Below are 15218 nucleotides of genomic sequence, written 5' to 3'. Positions count from 1 at the left end.
ATATGTACTTTTTCTAAGACATCTGCAGATGGGTGGTGGTGATGATCTGTGTGGCGGTGTTTATTTATGCAGAAGCCATTGTGAACTCCGTCAAAAAGGTTTTCCTATGGAAGTCATTACAAATATCTCAGCATCTTACCGGCCGAATGAACACTTGGTGTGTGTGCTCACATGTTTTTCATGATTGTATTTGTTTATCTGCCACTTCCTATTTCATGATTCAAATAACCATTTCACACGGCGTTACAATTCTTATGAGTTTGGTGTTCTAGGCATTTATATTTGTCGATACAAAACATGGAAATGTGTTGATTTTTACAAGGCGTTTCGATTGTGCAAATCCCTCGCATATACACCAGAGTGCAAACAGGGTCGAGTGTTGCTGCTTAACATTTCTTAACATATTTGTTTAATGGGGAAACACACTCATCCACCTAGATCATACTAAGGGATAAACCAATGGATGGGCAAAAATAAAAAATGGCAACCCCCTCAGGCAATCAACTGACTGTGCGTAAGGCCGGACGTCATTGCTTGCCTGACATGCGGGTTGTCTTAGACCAGCAAGAGGTTCCAATGAAGGATGCTGCAAAGAACTGCTTACATACATAAGAAACATACACATACTATTCCCTGGCAAATGTGCAGTCGGAGATGACTGCGTCAGCATTATTCCACTACCCTTGTATTAACTCCGACATCAGGCTAATTAGCTGCAACAGTCCTGCTGTGCAGTCGTACCCCCTCCTGTTTTCATGGATTTGAATGTATAACGGTCTAATACAGTCTGAAAGCATCTGAGCAAAGTTTTCCAATGTGATCAGTTGTTCTGAAACATCTTCTTTGCAACTCTACCATGCAATAGGAAGCCGCTGGTCTAAACATCATAAATAGAATTAGCAAAATCAGACAACATAAACTATCTGGCACATGAAATATCTCGCCCCTGTTTTCCAATAGTGCAAACAAGACACACCAAACCAATGAGCATTCACACTGGTGTGATTCCGAGCTGATTCACTTAAGTGGCCTTGCCTATGGTTTCAGAACCAAAATGTCTGGACTCATTGATTCGCTGCTTCCTTTTTCCTCCTCCAATGAAAAGATCTCCTGACGCGCAACTTTCGAGAACAGGATAGTTGCTGATTATGGAGAAGGTTCCACATCAGCCAGATTTCAGCCACTTTCAAACTATGCACAACCATGAGGTCTTTGTAAAAGCATGGGTCGAACGTTTGCAGGTGTGGTGCCGCGGATGGCTTGGCTATCCCGAACGTCTTGAATCCTTCATGCAGCACTGGTTTGAGGTTGATTCTCTGCAAGCACATGCCCAAAAACACATCATCAATGGGGAAGAGCTCCACTTGTGTGCAAGCTTTAGACAGTTTTCTCATGGTTGTTCCAGACATAACGAACCCTCCACCACCAGCATATGCTGGATACATCCCAAGCCCGTACATTGTTTCTGGAATATAATATTTGCTCTTTCTAGATCGGATGGGCTTCGCATTATTAATAATGTGACCAACAAAGAGGTCCTCAGTGGAAGGGTGGGCACCCAAGAAATGAATGATATTCTCTACATTTACAAAGACGTCCGCATCCCCTTTGAAAATGAACTTAACTTCTGAGCAAAACTTGGCTGCCCAGCTGAGAAAGTGGACCTCCTTCAAGGTCAAGTTGAAAAAGGTATCTACAAAGTCCCATAGTAAAATATCCTTGTAGGTCTGACTCTCCTGGTGCACAAGGGTCTCCCACATGCTAATTGACGTTCTATTCCTCGGAACTCCCAGAAGGAAAAGTCTACGGACTCGCAGGCCGTCAACGAGACCTTCCCGGCCCCACGTTTTTCGTACGATTTCACGCCTGTCGAACTCCTCTACCACAGATTTTATGGCAATGAGCAGGAAAGGGCCACCGGGGAATTTGTTGCACTTGTTGGGTTGGTTGACAAGTAGAGTGTAATTGCGATCATCTTTATGCCTTAAGTATTGCTGGAAGTCAAAGGGAGATTGTGTCAGTGCTGCAGAAACAGTAGGCTGGAACTTGTAATCAGCCATTGAATCTGGCTTTGGCTCTAGTTCATTTTCAAGTAATGTCCACTGCTCGTTTGTATGTACTGAACGGACCCTGGGGCCTGCAACGACAGCTGGCCCAGTCAAAGGAGTCCGGTTATCTCTTTTTTGGTTGCTGCCTGTAGATGTATTGCCAAAGTGTAAATAGAGTACAGTAAAAAGTGCAAGAAAGAGCACTAGGGTGCACAGTGCGTCCCCCTTCAGATGAACTCTCATTTTTCCAGAACAGGATTCCAATATGCCAATTTCTTTCTGAAAATAAACAAAATAAATATATATTAAACAAAAGAATGCGTACAGGATAGCGTTATAATACTCTATATAGATGGCTTAGATAGTGAATCCAAAGTCTGGCACTATGGCTTCGCTTCCTGTATCCATTCCCGCCTGGTGAACCTGCAGACACCGGCCATCTTCAACCCCTTCAGCTAACAGTCAGCCATCTTTCAGCTGCTAACAGCGGGCAATACATTTCTTCAATCTACTTCAATGTTACACTGCCATCCTCAAAACTCAAGCTCCAGAAATGCGCCTGCTTTGATAGCCATCTCTGAAGAACTGTCAATGGTCTACCCTAGAATGGGCTATGTTGACTGGACACCCCTACACTAGAAAGAGGAACTCAGTCTAGTACAAACAATGTGCAGTATCAAACTCAAAGGTTATCATGGATAACATCAATTTTAACAATTTGTGAATTAGAGCCAGTATCGTCAATGCAAAGGTCAATAGACATGTTATTATAACATTTCTTCCCATAAAAAAGTACATCTCACCTGAACAGAAAATAAAGCCAAAAAGCGTCTATTTTCTCTGGGGTTTGTATGACCTAGCTACAAACAATGTTGTGGAGGAGATTACTTTTTTAAAAAGCTCATACGCTGTTTCGCCCAATGCATGGATTCATTAATGGTAATGAAGAGATCGCGAGAGAGTCTTAATACAATTGTAGGGGCATATACACAATATTTTCAAAAGAAACCATCTCTAATTTGCATCAACACAGCCCAAATAAACCACCTTCACCATCTTACAAGGTTATTATTTACCTGTCCCTAACATTCTTTAATGTGAAGTCATAACCATCCCATAGAAAGCAGACCCTCTCCGGCTGCTGGAAATGTGAGACACATTTATTTTTCTGTTTGTGTGAGATGTACTTTTTTTGTCCGTTTATGGGAATAAATGTTAAAGTATCTTGGCTACTGACCTTGCCTTGTTTTTACCGGTGGCAATTCATGAAGTGTGCCAGCAGTAGTCTCGGACAAAAAAGATCAATCTAGTAATCCCAGTCCTCAAAACTCTCTGAGTACTATAGCCCTTGGGAAGTTTGCCGCCTAGTAGCAGTAACCGTAACTGCTCCACAATGTTGTTACAACCAAAGCCATGTGCAACCTGGTATCCGAACATGTTTTAGGTACACAGCAGGTGTGAAAGACTACATCATCTGAAAGAAATATTATAAGTTACTCACCGTAGTGACTAACGTACTCTTAGTCCATAGTCCCCTTTCCTCCATACTGCATCGGCCTCCCTCGCGAGGGACGGGAGACAGAACCTTTTTCACCAGAAAAATCTACTTCCCTCTAAATTTAGAGGCATGCGGAGGCGCGGCCATGGGTGCATGCGCTGCCCTGACTCCGCCCTCCGGTGTCACACCTCAGTCCCCAAAGTCACGTCGACAATAGAATTACCATTGCCTAATGACACCAGATTATTAGGGGGGAGGATGGTGGGACATATGGAGGAAAGGAGACTATGGACTAAGAGTACGTTAGCCACTACGGTGAGTAACTTATAATTACTCTTACGTCCCGTCCCCTTTCCTCCATGCTGCATGGGCGATTACAACTGAATGTAACCCCAGGGTGGAGAGGAGACCCTCCTTAAGCAAACAGGTTCCGGGGAACCTCCTGTCAGAAAGCTGCATCTGATCTGGAGCTGGCATCCAAACAGTAATGCTTGCAGAAAGCCGAGGGAGAGGCCCATGTGGCCGCCCTGCTAATGACCTGCCAGGGGACATGGCGCTGAAAGGCAATGGCCGTTGCCTTGGCCCTGACCGTGTAGGCATGCATGTTCCCCGGAAGGGGTCTATGCTGGCCCTCGTATGTTTCCTTGATGGCCGAGACCATCCAGCTTGAGATGGAGGCTTTGGAGGCCTGATAGCCCGGCCTGGCACCTCCAAAGGTGATAAATAGGGAATCCCCTTGCAGAAGCCCTTGGTCCTGTTCAGGTAGAACTTCAAGGCACGCCTGACATCCAGGCAGTGCAGAACTCTCTGAGGCTCGTCTTTCGGGTCTGCAAAGAATGTAGGAAGGACGATCTCCTTGTTTAATTGAAAGGCTGATGGCACCTTAAGTAAAAATGCCGGATGGGTCCGCAGGACCACCTTGTCCTTGTGAAAGGTGGTGTACGGTTCTGAGGCGACTAGGGCCTGGATCTCGCTGACCCTGCATGCCGATGTGAGGCCAACTAACAGGGCCGTCTTGATGGTGACCAGCCTGATGTCTGCCGTCGCCATAGGCTCAAAAGGCTTGTGCGCGAGGGTGCCCAAGACCAGATTCAAATCCCACACTGATTGGCGGGTAGAGCCTAGCGAGCCCGGCCAAATGCCTCCTGACAATCGGGTTGGAGGAGGAGAAGACCCCTTCCTCCGAGTTCCTGTAGGCCCCAATGGCTGAGAGGTATGTGCGGCAGGTGTCCACCTGCACGCTAGTGTTGGCGAGGTGCGCTGAGAATGACAGCACGTCGTCCAATGAGCAAGCCAGCAGGTCGATGTCCTTGGAGTGAGCCCAGTGGCAGAACCTGGTCCATTTACTCTTATACTAGGCCCTGGTAGCCTTGCTCCTAGCCCCCTGTATGATTTCCAGGTTGGCTTGGGATAGGTTGAAGTGGCTGAGCGTCACCTGCTCAAGAACCATGTTGTGAGGGCCAGCTTCTGGGGGGCGGGGTGGACTATCCTGCCCCCCTGCTGTGTCAGAAGGTGTGCTGGGCCCGTCGGGAGCTGGATTGGCGGGACCGCCAAGAGGCTGAGCAGCTCCACAAACCATGGCCGTGCTGGCCACCATAGAGCTATCAGAATGAGGTTGAGCTGGCGAGACTCCTTGAACTTGCAAAGTACTCTGTGAATCAGTGGAGTGGGCAGGAAGGCGTACGCTGACATGCCGTTCCATTGGATCCATAAGGCGTCGCCCAGGGAGCCTAGGCCCTGCCCCTGCCAGGAGGCAAACTGGGGGCACTTCTTGTTGTGCCTGGTGGCAAAGAGATCCACCTGGGGGAAGCCCCAACAGTGGAAGATCTCCCGTGCAACGAGGTCGTTCAGCTGCCACTCGTAGTTGTCCGCTCCCAACCTGCTGAGCCTGTCCGCTCCCAGGTTGGATTCCCCTGGAAGGTGTACTGCCGTGAGGTAGATGTCGTTCTCCAAGGCCCATTCCCACCTGCTGATCGCCAGTCTGCACAGGGAAGGGGACCTGGGCCCCCCTTGCTTGTTGATGTAGTACATACTGGTCGAATTGTCTGTCTGGATGAGGACCACTCTTCCCTTGATACGTGGGAGGAAGGCTCTGAGCGCTAACCAGATGGTGTTCAGTTCCAGCCAATTGATGTGGTATTCTTGTTCTTGCCAGGTCCACGTGCCATGGACCGATAGGTCCTTCAGGGTGGCTCCCCAGCCCTCTAGAGAGGAGTCTGTGGTAATCGTCACCTGAGGGTCTGGGGCCGGAAGGGCTTGCCCGTCCGCAGGTTGCAGTCCTGGACCACCATGTGAGGTCCGGGTAGAGAGAGATGGGGATCCTGATAATTTCTGCCTGAGAGTCCCTCTCCTGGTTCCACGATGCTGCGAAGTGTAGCTGAATTCTCCTCATCATGAGTCTTGTGTGGGGGACGACCAACAGTACCGCTGCAAAGAGGCCCAGCAGATGCTGGTACCACCAAGCCGAAGTAGAGCCCCGGCTGAGGAAGTGAGACGTGGCCCTCCTGATGGCCGAGATCTTGTCCTCCGAGGGGAAGACCCTCTCAGCGCACGTGTCCCAGATGAGGCCCAGGAAGGTCAACGACTGTGTGGGTTGCAGTTGTGACTTCTTGAGATTGAGCGAAAAGCCCAGGTCGTGTAGCGTGTTCATCAGTGCATGGGAGGAGTGGTGAACTGCTTCCTGAGTTGTAGCCCTGATGAGCCAGTCGTCTAGGTAGAGGTATAAATGGAGGCCCTGAGCCCGGAGGAGGGCTGCCACCGCATTCATGAGTCTGGTAAAGACCCTGGGGGCTGAGTTAAGGCCAAAAGGGAGGACCTTGTACTGAAAATGGCATCCCATGATCCTGAAACAGAGGAAAGACCGATGGGGTTGCCAGATCAGGATGTGCAGATAGGCGTCCTTCAGATCCAGGGAGCACATCCAGTCTCCCTTGCATAGTGTCTCTGCAATAAAAGCAGGCGTCACCATCTTGAACCTCTGGAGAGGTAAGGAGAGGTTGAGGGTGGAAAAGTCCAGCACAACTCTCAGGCCAGCCTGGTTCTTTTTCTGAATGGCGAAGATCCTGGAGTAGAAGTCCGATCCCCGCTCTGAGGCTGGGACTTCCTCTATGGCCTGGCTCAGGACGAGCGACCGAATCTCTGCCAAAAGAGTTGCTGTCCCAACTTGCGGAAGAGGGGGAGAGGAGGAAGGAGAGGCAGGAATAGGTAGGTTGTACCCTGGGGATGCTACTGATAGGATCTATGAAAGCCTCGTCAAAACAGGTTTATCCCTGTTCCTCCAAAACTCTCAAGGACCACATTGATACCCTCGTTCCGGCCCTTGCCGACTTCTGCAACCACTCCTTTGCCTCAGGATCCTTCCCCTCCCCTCTTAAGCGCTCCCTTGTGCATCCTCTCCTCAAGAAACCCACAGCGGATCCCTCTTGTCCGGCCAACTATCGCCCAATTTCCATTACCCCCTTCTTAGGCAAACTCCTTGAAAAGCTGGCCATCTCTCAGCTAAACCTTCATTCTGATTCTGTCGGCTGTCTCCATGACCATCAGTCTGGCTTCAGATCTGGCAGAAGCATGGAAACTGCTCTCCTGAACATCCGTGAAGATCTGCTTTCCAACCTTGACTCTAGCATTCCCTCTGTTCTCATCCTACTTGATCTCTCCTCTTCCTTCGACACGGTCAACCATACCATCCTGCTCAACCGTCTCCGGGATAACTTGGGCATCACTGATCAGGCTCTGGCCTGGCTGACCTCTTTTCCTCTCTGATCAACCCTCCCAGGTCCTTCCTATCATCTGTCTTCCTCTCCACCTGTGGTGTTCCCCAGGGGTCTAACCTCTCGCCCTGGCTTTTCAACCAATACCTGGCAACTCTCGCCCGCTGTATTGCCATTTTCTGCTCAAACTTACAGTGCTACGCAGATGACAATCAACTCATTTTCAGGCTGCCCTCGGCCACCTCCTCCACCTCTCTTATCACTGATTGCCTAACTGCCATCCAAGATTGGTGTTCCGCCAACGATCTTTGTCTTAATGCCAGCAAGACAGAGATCCTCCTAATTGGCACACCATCACCTTCCTTTCCCCTCACTCTCTGGCCGGCCTCCCTTGGCCCTCCTCCTATCCCCACCTGCGAGGCCAAGAACCTTGGTGTCACCTTTGATTCCACACTCTCCTTCTCTGCCCACATCGCTGATGTATCAAAAAAGTCAAACCTCCTACTGCACCTCCTCAGAGGTATTATTCCTTTCCTCTCATTCTCCCAGAAGCTCACTGTCTCCCAAGCTCTGGTTCTCTCTAAGCTGGACTATTACAACAGCCTCTTTCTTAATCTACCTGCCTCTACTCTCCGCCCTTTACAACTTATCCAGAACAGGACTGGGAGACTTGTCCTTGGCCTCAAGCCCTGGGATCGTATCTCTCCAGCTCTGAAATCTCTCCATTGGCTCCCTGTGGATGCAAGGATTAAATTCAAAACCCTCTGCATTGTCCACAAGGCTTTCTGGGGCCTGGGTCCAACATACCCTCAGCTATCCCGCCGCAAATACCTCCCATCTCGAGCACTCCGCTCCTCTACCTCTAACTCCCTCAGGGTCAGTCGTTTCTCAAAGAAACGAGCTGGGGGTAGATCTCGGTCTTCGGCTGGGGCTTCCCTCTGGAACAGCCTCCCTGCCACTCTAAAACCTGAGTAGAACCATTTCTGGTTCCGGAAGCACCTCAAAACCTTCCTCTTTGCTTCTGCCTTCTCCTCCCCTCTCCCCTGTTGATTCTACTCTCCCTCAGCACCATGCACCTGGCCACCCTCTGTCCTCTGGGCCCAGGTACCTGCTCATCTTGCCACCCTCACGCACTGCCTCCGGACCACCCCCTGCACTGGGGTCTGTATCTGTACCCATACAGCCCTCCCCTTTTCTTCCTGCACTTTCAGACCTACACGGCCTGCTGCCATAAACCCAGCACTTGCCACTTGCTGGCTGCACTCCCATTGTTTGTTGCCTTTTTATTTATTATTTCATTATTATTTTTGTTTTTTTTTCCTTCTCGCTCTGCACTCTCCTTTTGTTCCCCCTTCCATGCACTTCTTCCCCTTCTCCCTCTACCCTGCACTTGCACAGTTTCAATGTCACTGGGCCTAGTAAGATCGTTGTTTTTGTTCTCCCCTGTTCCCTTTCCCTGCCTGGTCGCGCTCTGAAACACTTGTGTATGAGCGCGATAGAAATAAAATATCAATCAATCAATCCAGGGGTCCGCGAAGTTCTGTCGCCAGAAGTGTGCATGAAGAGCAAGCCTGTCTCCCACTGGCGACACGTGGACCCGAGTGGGTCTGTCATTACTTTTTACCCTCTGAGGCAGAGGCGGAGGAGGGGGACTGGAAAAAGCTCTCCCCCACTGTTGATGCTTGCGCCGACTAGGGGTCGGCGAGCGTTCCGGCTGCCTAGACCTCCGTTCCTGGAAGCCGCGGAAGACTCCAGATGAGTGACCCTTATGCGAGTGTTGCTGAGACTGGGAGTATGCTTTGGGCGTGGCCTTTGTCAGAATGGATAAAGACTTAGCCGTCTGAGAGCTATTCTTCTTGTCCAGCTCTTCGTATGTGCTGGAGTGGAAGAGGTCACTGCCCTCGAAGGGCAGATCTAGAATACATTCCTGGACATCTGGGTTTAACTTGGTTGCCCGGAGCAAGGCCATCCTTCTCATGTCCGTGGCAATACAGATGGCACGTCCAGAGGTATCGATGTGTGCCAGCGTGGACTCCATGATATCCTGCGCCACAAGCTTGGGCTCGGCTAGCCCTGCTTTGAAACGTGATTGGCTGTGGGTGGGGAGTTCCGGGAGGAAGTCAGCAATTTCCTGTCATAATCTCTGGTTAGCGGCTGCCAGCATGGCGTCTGCGTTGGCCTGTCACAGGTGCAAGGAAGCATTGGAATACAGCTTCTTACCATATGCCTCCAAGTTTTTCTCCTCCTTGCCTAACAGCGTCGTCGATGAAGAAGACGAGGACGACTGAGGTTTGGAGTACAGTGATGCTGCACGATCACCGAGCAGTGTGGCTGAGGATGGGAGGAGAGCAAGAGTGTATCTCCCTCCATCTGCCTGTACTTGGCGTCCAGGCGGCAGTTGACTGGCTGGACAGAGTGTAGTTTGAGCCAATCCTTCTTGGCGAGGGAGACTACATCGGTTTGCAGTGGAATTCCCGTTCTGGCAGAAGGGCGCCTCGTGAGGACTTCAGCGAGGACACCCTCTGCCGCTGTTCGACCTGGGGCTGTGGGAGGCCCAGGTATTCCGCCAGGCCCGCGATACATTTGTGGAAGGCGCTGGCCGATGATGGTGTTTCAGGTTCCTCCTCCTCATCAGTACCCTGAGGGTCTGGGGGATCCTGTGGAGGAGGAGGAGGAGTATCCAGCTGGGGCACGGGGACCACCGCCGGAGGCTGAGGAAGAGGCAGAGGCTGGTATGGAACCGCCTGTGGAGTAGGCTGAGGAGCCGGAGGAGGCAGCTGCGCCGTGGCCAGAGGCGTCAGCTGAGGCGTCTGTGGTGCAGCTAGCATAGCGGGAAGGACTTTCCCGGACTGCGTCCTTGATGATAGCCCCATATCTGGAGACTTCATGAGGCCGAGGAACCTCTCAAAGATCCGGTCCTTGCTGGCCAAAGAGGAGGAGGAGGGCACTGAGGGGGTTACTACAGGCAACTGAGGCCGCTGCCAACCCTGGACATATGGACGCAAAGGAAAACAGCCTTGCGCATAAGAAGGGTAGGCCGTAGGCCACGTACCTGGTTGATGCCAGTCCCACCTTGATACTCGTTCTTCGGCGAAGTCATGCAGAGGCGTCGAACGGGTGTCCTTTTCTGACACGTTGGCCATTTTGTTGAGCGGCTCGCTTGGGCAGCCTCTGCCAAGTCACTTATGTGTGAGGCGTGCGACTTGCCCCGCTCCTCGGGCACGTGCCCGGTAGGTGTACCAACCTCGACACAGGGTTCATTAGAACTGTGTTCAGGCACCCCCTCAGACCTACTACCGGTAACAGGGTGTAGCCCCTGGACACATTGCCGGTACAAGGGTAGAGCCCCTCGGGCACAAGCCCGGTAATAGAGCCTAGCAGCCCCTCAACCCTGTCACCGGGAGGATCCGAGGACCCCTCAGCCCAAAGGCCGGTAGCTGTGACAGTTTCGGTGCGCCAGTTGGTAAAAGAACCTGACCGGTCCCTCCCACATAGGAGAGTCCCTGGGAAGGAGTCTCCCTTGCGAGGTGCGGATGAAAATATAGGCCCTACCTCTGGCCTGGAACATCTCACGAAACTCTTGAGGTCCTCAGAAGGAGACCGCCTGGCTAGTCTGTTCTTCAGCACTTTCGAGGACAGCGAGCCGCACGCCAAACAGGCTTGCGAACCGTAGTCTGGGCCAAGGCAACGTAGGCAGAGGGCGTGGGGGTCTGAAGTTGGAAAAGGCCCGTTGCAGGATGGGCACCTGCTGAACCCTGTTGAAGTCGACATGCGCCAGGGAGGAGTTGTGGCATCTGAGGACCAAGTACCTATTGAACAAAAAGACAAAAGAAGATATAGAGGAAGAATCTGCACGTGGAATTACATGGCCGAAGCCAAACCCAGGAGCGCTGGTGAATTCGGCCTGTTCCCGTCGGCGTGGAAAAGGGGACTGAGGTGTGGCGCCGGAGGGCAGAGTCAGGGCAGCGCATGCTCCCAGGGCCGCACCTCCACACACCTCTAAATTTAGAGGGAAGTAGATTTTCCTGGTGAAAAAGGTTCCGTCTCCGTCCCTCGCGAGGAACGTCCATGCAGTATGGAGGAAAGGGGACCGGACGTAAGAGTATGATAAGACAATGGGTTTAGTTCGGAAGTTTGATCACCAGATCTTCCAAAGTGCAGCTTTCGTCAAAAAAGGTCTGCGAATATGTATTGAAAGACACAGTGAGTTTTGAATGTATCACTTTTTCTAATCAGGGCATTCGCCACATCAGCCTCAGAGTGATTTTAGCTCCAGTCTATCTACAATATTGATTGTGCACAGGCTTTTAAAATGCTGATTATCAATTCACAACTAGGTGACACCTTGCCATTTAACTGAGGGTGGGAACACCCACCCTTCCATGTTCTGCCCCTGGTTACAGACATGCTACGAGTGTGAAGTAGGCATCCTTTCAAGCAGATATGCGCTTATACAGCCATCATTCTCTAAACCAGCAGTGGACGCTGGATTGAACGCCTTTCTGCTGTACCAATCATAGACTGTGGGCCAATGTTCACATCTGTTGTGAGCCTCAGAAACTCGGGAAAACGCCCCATCCATTGGGTGGCCCCTCAATCAACTGGGTCTCAGGATTTGATCTGGCCACCGCTTCTACATCCTAACACGCTAATTAATTAGTACATTTTACACATACAGCATATTGTGTTAATGCTTTCCGGCTTTCATTTGCCCTAGCTTTTTCATTTCTTTTTTTTTTTTACCATAGACATTATTATTGTCTTATTGTTTCTTGTATTTAGGACATCAAAACAAAACCGCCAAACTCCATTTTACAAAAGGCTCATTCCAAAAAGCGTTAGGAGAGTTTGAAATGTAACTCGGCTCCTTGCCATCGGAGGAAAACACTCTCACCACTTCACCTCTAGGGCTGTGTCAGGCATTCTGGTTTGCCCACCTATCCCACGACGGCCATGAATATGTATGCATATCTGTTTTATGAAATTGACCACGTTCACCCTTTTTTTAGTCTACATCCCTATCCAGCCTTCATTTCTTCCTGTCAGATAATATGCTCAAGGGGATACAGGTCCTGTTGCATGGGGGGTTAACGAATATTAATTTCAGTTTAACTGTGATTAGCACGCTGGCAGGGGATGGCAGCCAATCATGTGGCTAGGAACGCAAGCTTCAACCAACGGTGAAAGCCAACGTTCCATGCCGCCTGGCGGCCGGCTCCCCCTGCTGCCACCTTCCCCCCACCCTCGTCCCCTTTTTTTTGTAATTTTGTTTTCATCCCCCCTTCCCTTACTTACCTTAATCCGGTAGTGGCGAGCATCGCCGCCGCATCCGCTCCATTCCCTTGCCTCCCGCAGGCCACCATGGAAAGGGAAGACGGGCCCCGCCTTGCCTTTCCATGGCGGTCATCTTTATAAAGGATTTTCTTTCATTCAATGGGATGCGCGTGGCGTCCCGTTGTCCAAAGGAAAATCCTTTTTTTAGCACCTGGGTTACAGCTTTGGTAGCCCAGAGTGCTAGTGGCCTTAAACCCCCTTTTGATCGGCCGTTAACTGAAAAGAGGGCTTAACGCCACAATGAAACGTATTACACAGTGGATAGCATAGGAGTGAGGAGCTGCTCACTCTCCTCTTGGGGAGCTAGAAGCCTGCTTCCTCAAACGCTCTTCCCTCATATATGTGTCTACTTTGAGGAATCTTTCTCTAGGGGGTCTTCCCCCAAGTGGCAAGGGGGCAGCAGCCGCTACCTGATCCTGGCCCTAGGGGCAGCTACATGAGGGAGGACCACATGTGGAAGGTGACCCTCAGGGGGATAATATGTTATCGTCAGATGAAGGCACATAACCCCTTTTCCCTTTTAGCGATGTTCCCTCTGTATCCCAAGCTTTTATGGCTTATTGTAAAAGTGCCCTTACATTTTCCACAAAACCTGCTAAAGATCTGTTCCAGTATCATGCAGAAAGAAAACCTAGGAGTGTATGATATGATATGATATGATATGGCATTTGTAACGCGCCTATACACAAGTGTTTCAAGGCGCGACGAGGCGGGGGGACAAGGGGAGACGGACAACGATCCTACTAGGTCAGGTGTCATTCAGATCGGGCAAGTGCAAAGGTTAGAGGGGAAGGAAAAAAGTGCAAGGGGAAAGGGAGAGGGGAAAGTGCAGTAAGAGTACATTTCCCTACATATAAAAATACTGAGACGAGGAGGCTGAAGGGAGTAATGCAGAGGCTTCCTATAGTGGAGTGGCTATGCAGACCAATTTACATTGCCCAATATTGACTAAGGCTCCACAATTTTTCAACTTTTGCTGGCCTCACAAGCTCCAAATGGGTGTAATCAACACCATGGCCCTCATTACATGTTTGCCAGTCCGGAATTAACGGTGCCGGTAAAACTGTACTGGCACCATTTTCTGGACCGGCAAACTATGAGTTCTGCGGGCGGGTGCCGTACCGCCCGCCAGGTCTGCCCTGGTGGGCGGACCGGCACCGGCCCACAGAGATGCACGGAAACACTGGCACCATTATGGCATGGTGCTGGTGTTTCCGTGGTCCCCATTCCTGTGGTGGAGTCCTATGTGACTCCACGGGAATGGGGATTAACAGAATTGCTGGCACCGGATTTACCAGACCACCGGGGTTGTAATGCCCCAATACATTCGGCAAGTCCGGCACCAGTAATTCACCGCGGGTCCGGCGGCAGCCTGCCGGTTTTACCGGCATATTCTACCGCCGGACTCGTAATGAGGGCCCATATCTTTTTTTCAACCACACATAGTGGGGTTACTTAAAAACAGGACTCAAATAATTGAAAGAGAAAAAGAAATATATAGTAACGGTTGTCAAGCACTTGATCACAACTCAACAATATCTTTTCTTAATAACTGTGTCGAAGTCCCCCGTCTTATTCTGGGGACTTTTAATTGGGTGACCAAGTGAATCCCCTGGTCACCCCCATTTAGTCCCCACCACCGGGCATGAGACAAACACATTCCAATCAAAATGTGCTATTTTCCCTTTAAAGGTCATCTCAGGATACCCATGACCTCTTGTGCAGCAATGCATTGCCTCCCCAAACAGGATGCATCAAGATACCATGCAAGACCTCAGCAACAACCATACTCACAACTCTGACATGCTTAATGCAGGTCCTGATGCATACGCTGCTCTGCTATGGTCTGCAGTCACCCATGAGTATCCGCAGACTCACAGAGACATGAAATCGAAAATGGTGGACTGACCTCTTAAAGCCACAGTCCAGCATTTATTCACATTACCCACTAAGACATACGCTGCATCTTTGGGCAAAGGCACTTCCACAGCCAGCAATCACATGGTTGCACGAATAAGGATACACATGTGCAGCCCCTTATACTCAGGCCAGCTCAAGTGCTGGATCCGCTAGTCCATAAAGGAACATCTCAGGAAGGAGCAGTGTGGGCGTTTGTAGAATGTTATGGCCAGAGTTGGAGTGAGATGTTGATTCAAGAGGATGACAGTGCAAGGCATTGGGAAATATACAGGAGCTAGAAGGAGGCTGGAGGCAAGAGGGGAGAAGAAACATCAGGGGAATGAGGGAGGGAGGAGGGAGATATCAGGCAGTGGTATTAGGGTGACATTAGAAGGTGGAAGAAGGAAGGCCATTATAAAACACTTTCATTAAGTTGCGACACCAAGCCATTTATGCAAGTAATGGTCATTGTAATTCACTCACATGAGGCTGTGGCCACTATATATGTCAGTAATGCTCACCGTCAATCACTTGCATTTGGATGCAGACACTATCTGTTCCAGTAATCGTCACTGTAAACAGGCAGTAAAATGTGCAGTAGCCACTCGCGATTGACAAGGAACATTTTCAACAAGGCGAAGTAAGAATAGTGTGGCTCTGAAATGTGCAAAGGTGGCGACCTCCATAGCCATCAATTTGTGATCATCCCACTGTGTTCGCTTGCGCTGT

The 15218-nt window shown here is 50.3% G+C and overlaps 1 protein-coding gene across 2 annotated transcripts in view; it reads right to left on the bottom strand.

Moving 5' to 3' along the window:
- Nucleotides 1-243: 243 nt before the first annotated feature.
- The window catches only part of B3GNT9 (UDP-GlcNAc:betaGal beta-1,3-N-acetylglucosaminyltransferase 9), a 148212-nt gene continuing 133237 nt past the window's right edge, over nucleotides 244-15218 (bottom strand). For both annotated transcript variants that reach the window (XM_069640025.1, XM_069640015.1), the window contains exon 2: nucleotides 244-2327. In XM_069640025.1, coding sequence (XP_069496126.1) covers nucleotides 1065-2291 — 1227 coding nt within the window. In that variant the 5' untranslated portion in view covers nucleotides 2292-2327 and the 3' untranslated portion in view covers nucleotides 244-1064. The remainder of the gene's footprint in view (nucleotides 2328-15218) is intronic.

Source organism: Ambystoma mexicanum, chromosome 1q (assembly GCF_040938575.1).
Source record: "Ambystoma mexicanum isolate Mex_15411 chromosome 1q, UKY_AmexF1_1, whole genome shotgun sequence".
NCBI classification, from domain to species: domain Eukaryota; kingdom Metazoa; phylum Chordata; class Amphibia; order Caudata; family Ambystomatidae; genus Ambystoma; species Ambystoma mexicanum.
This window is presented reverse-complemented; position numbering and strand designations above follow the sequence as displayed.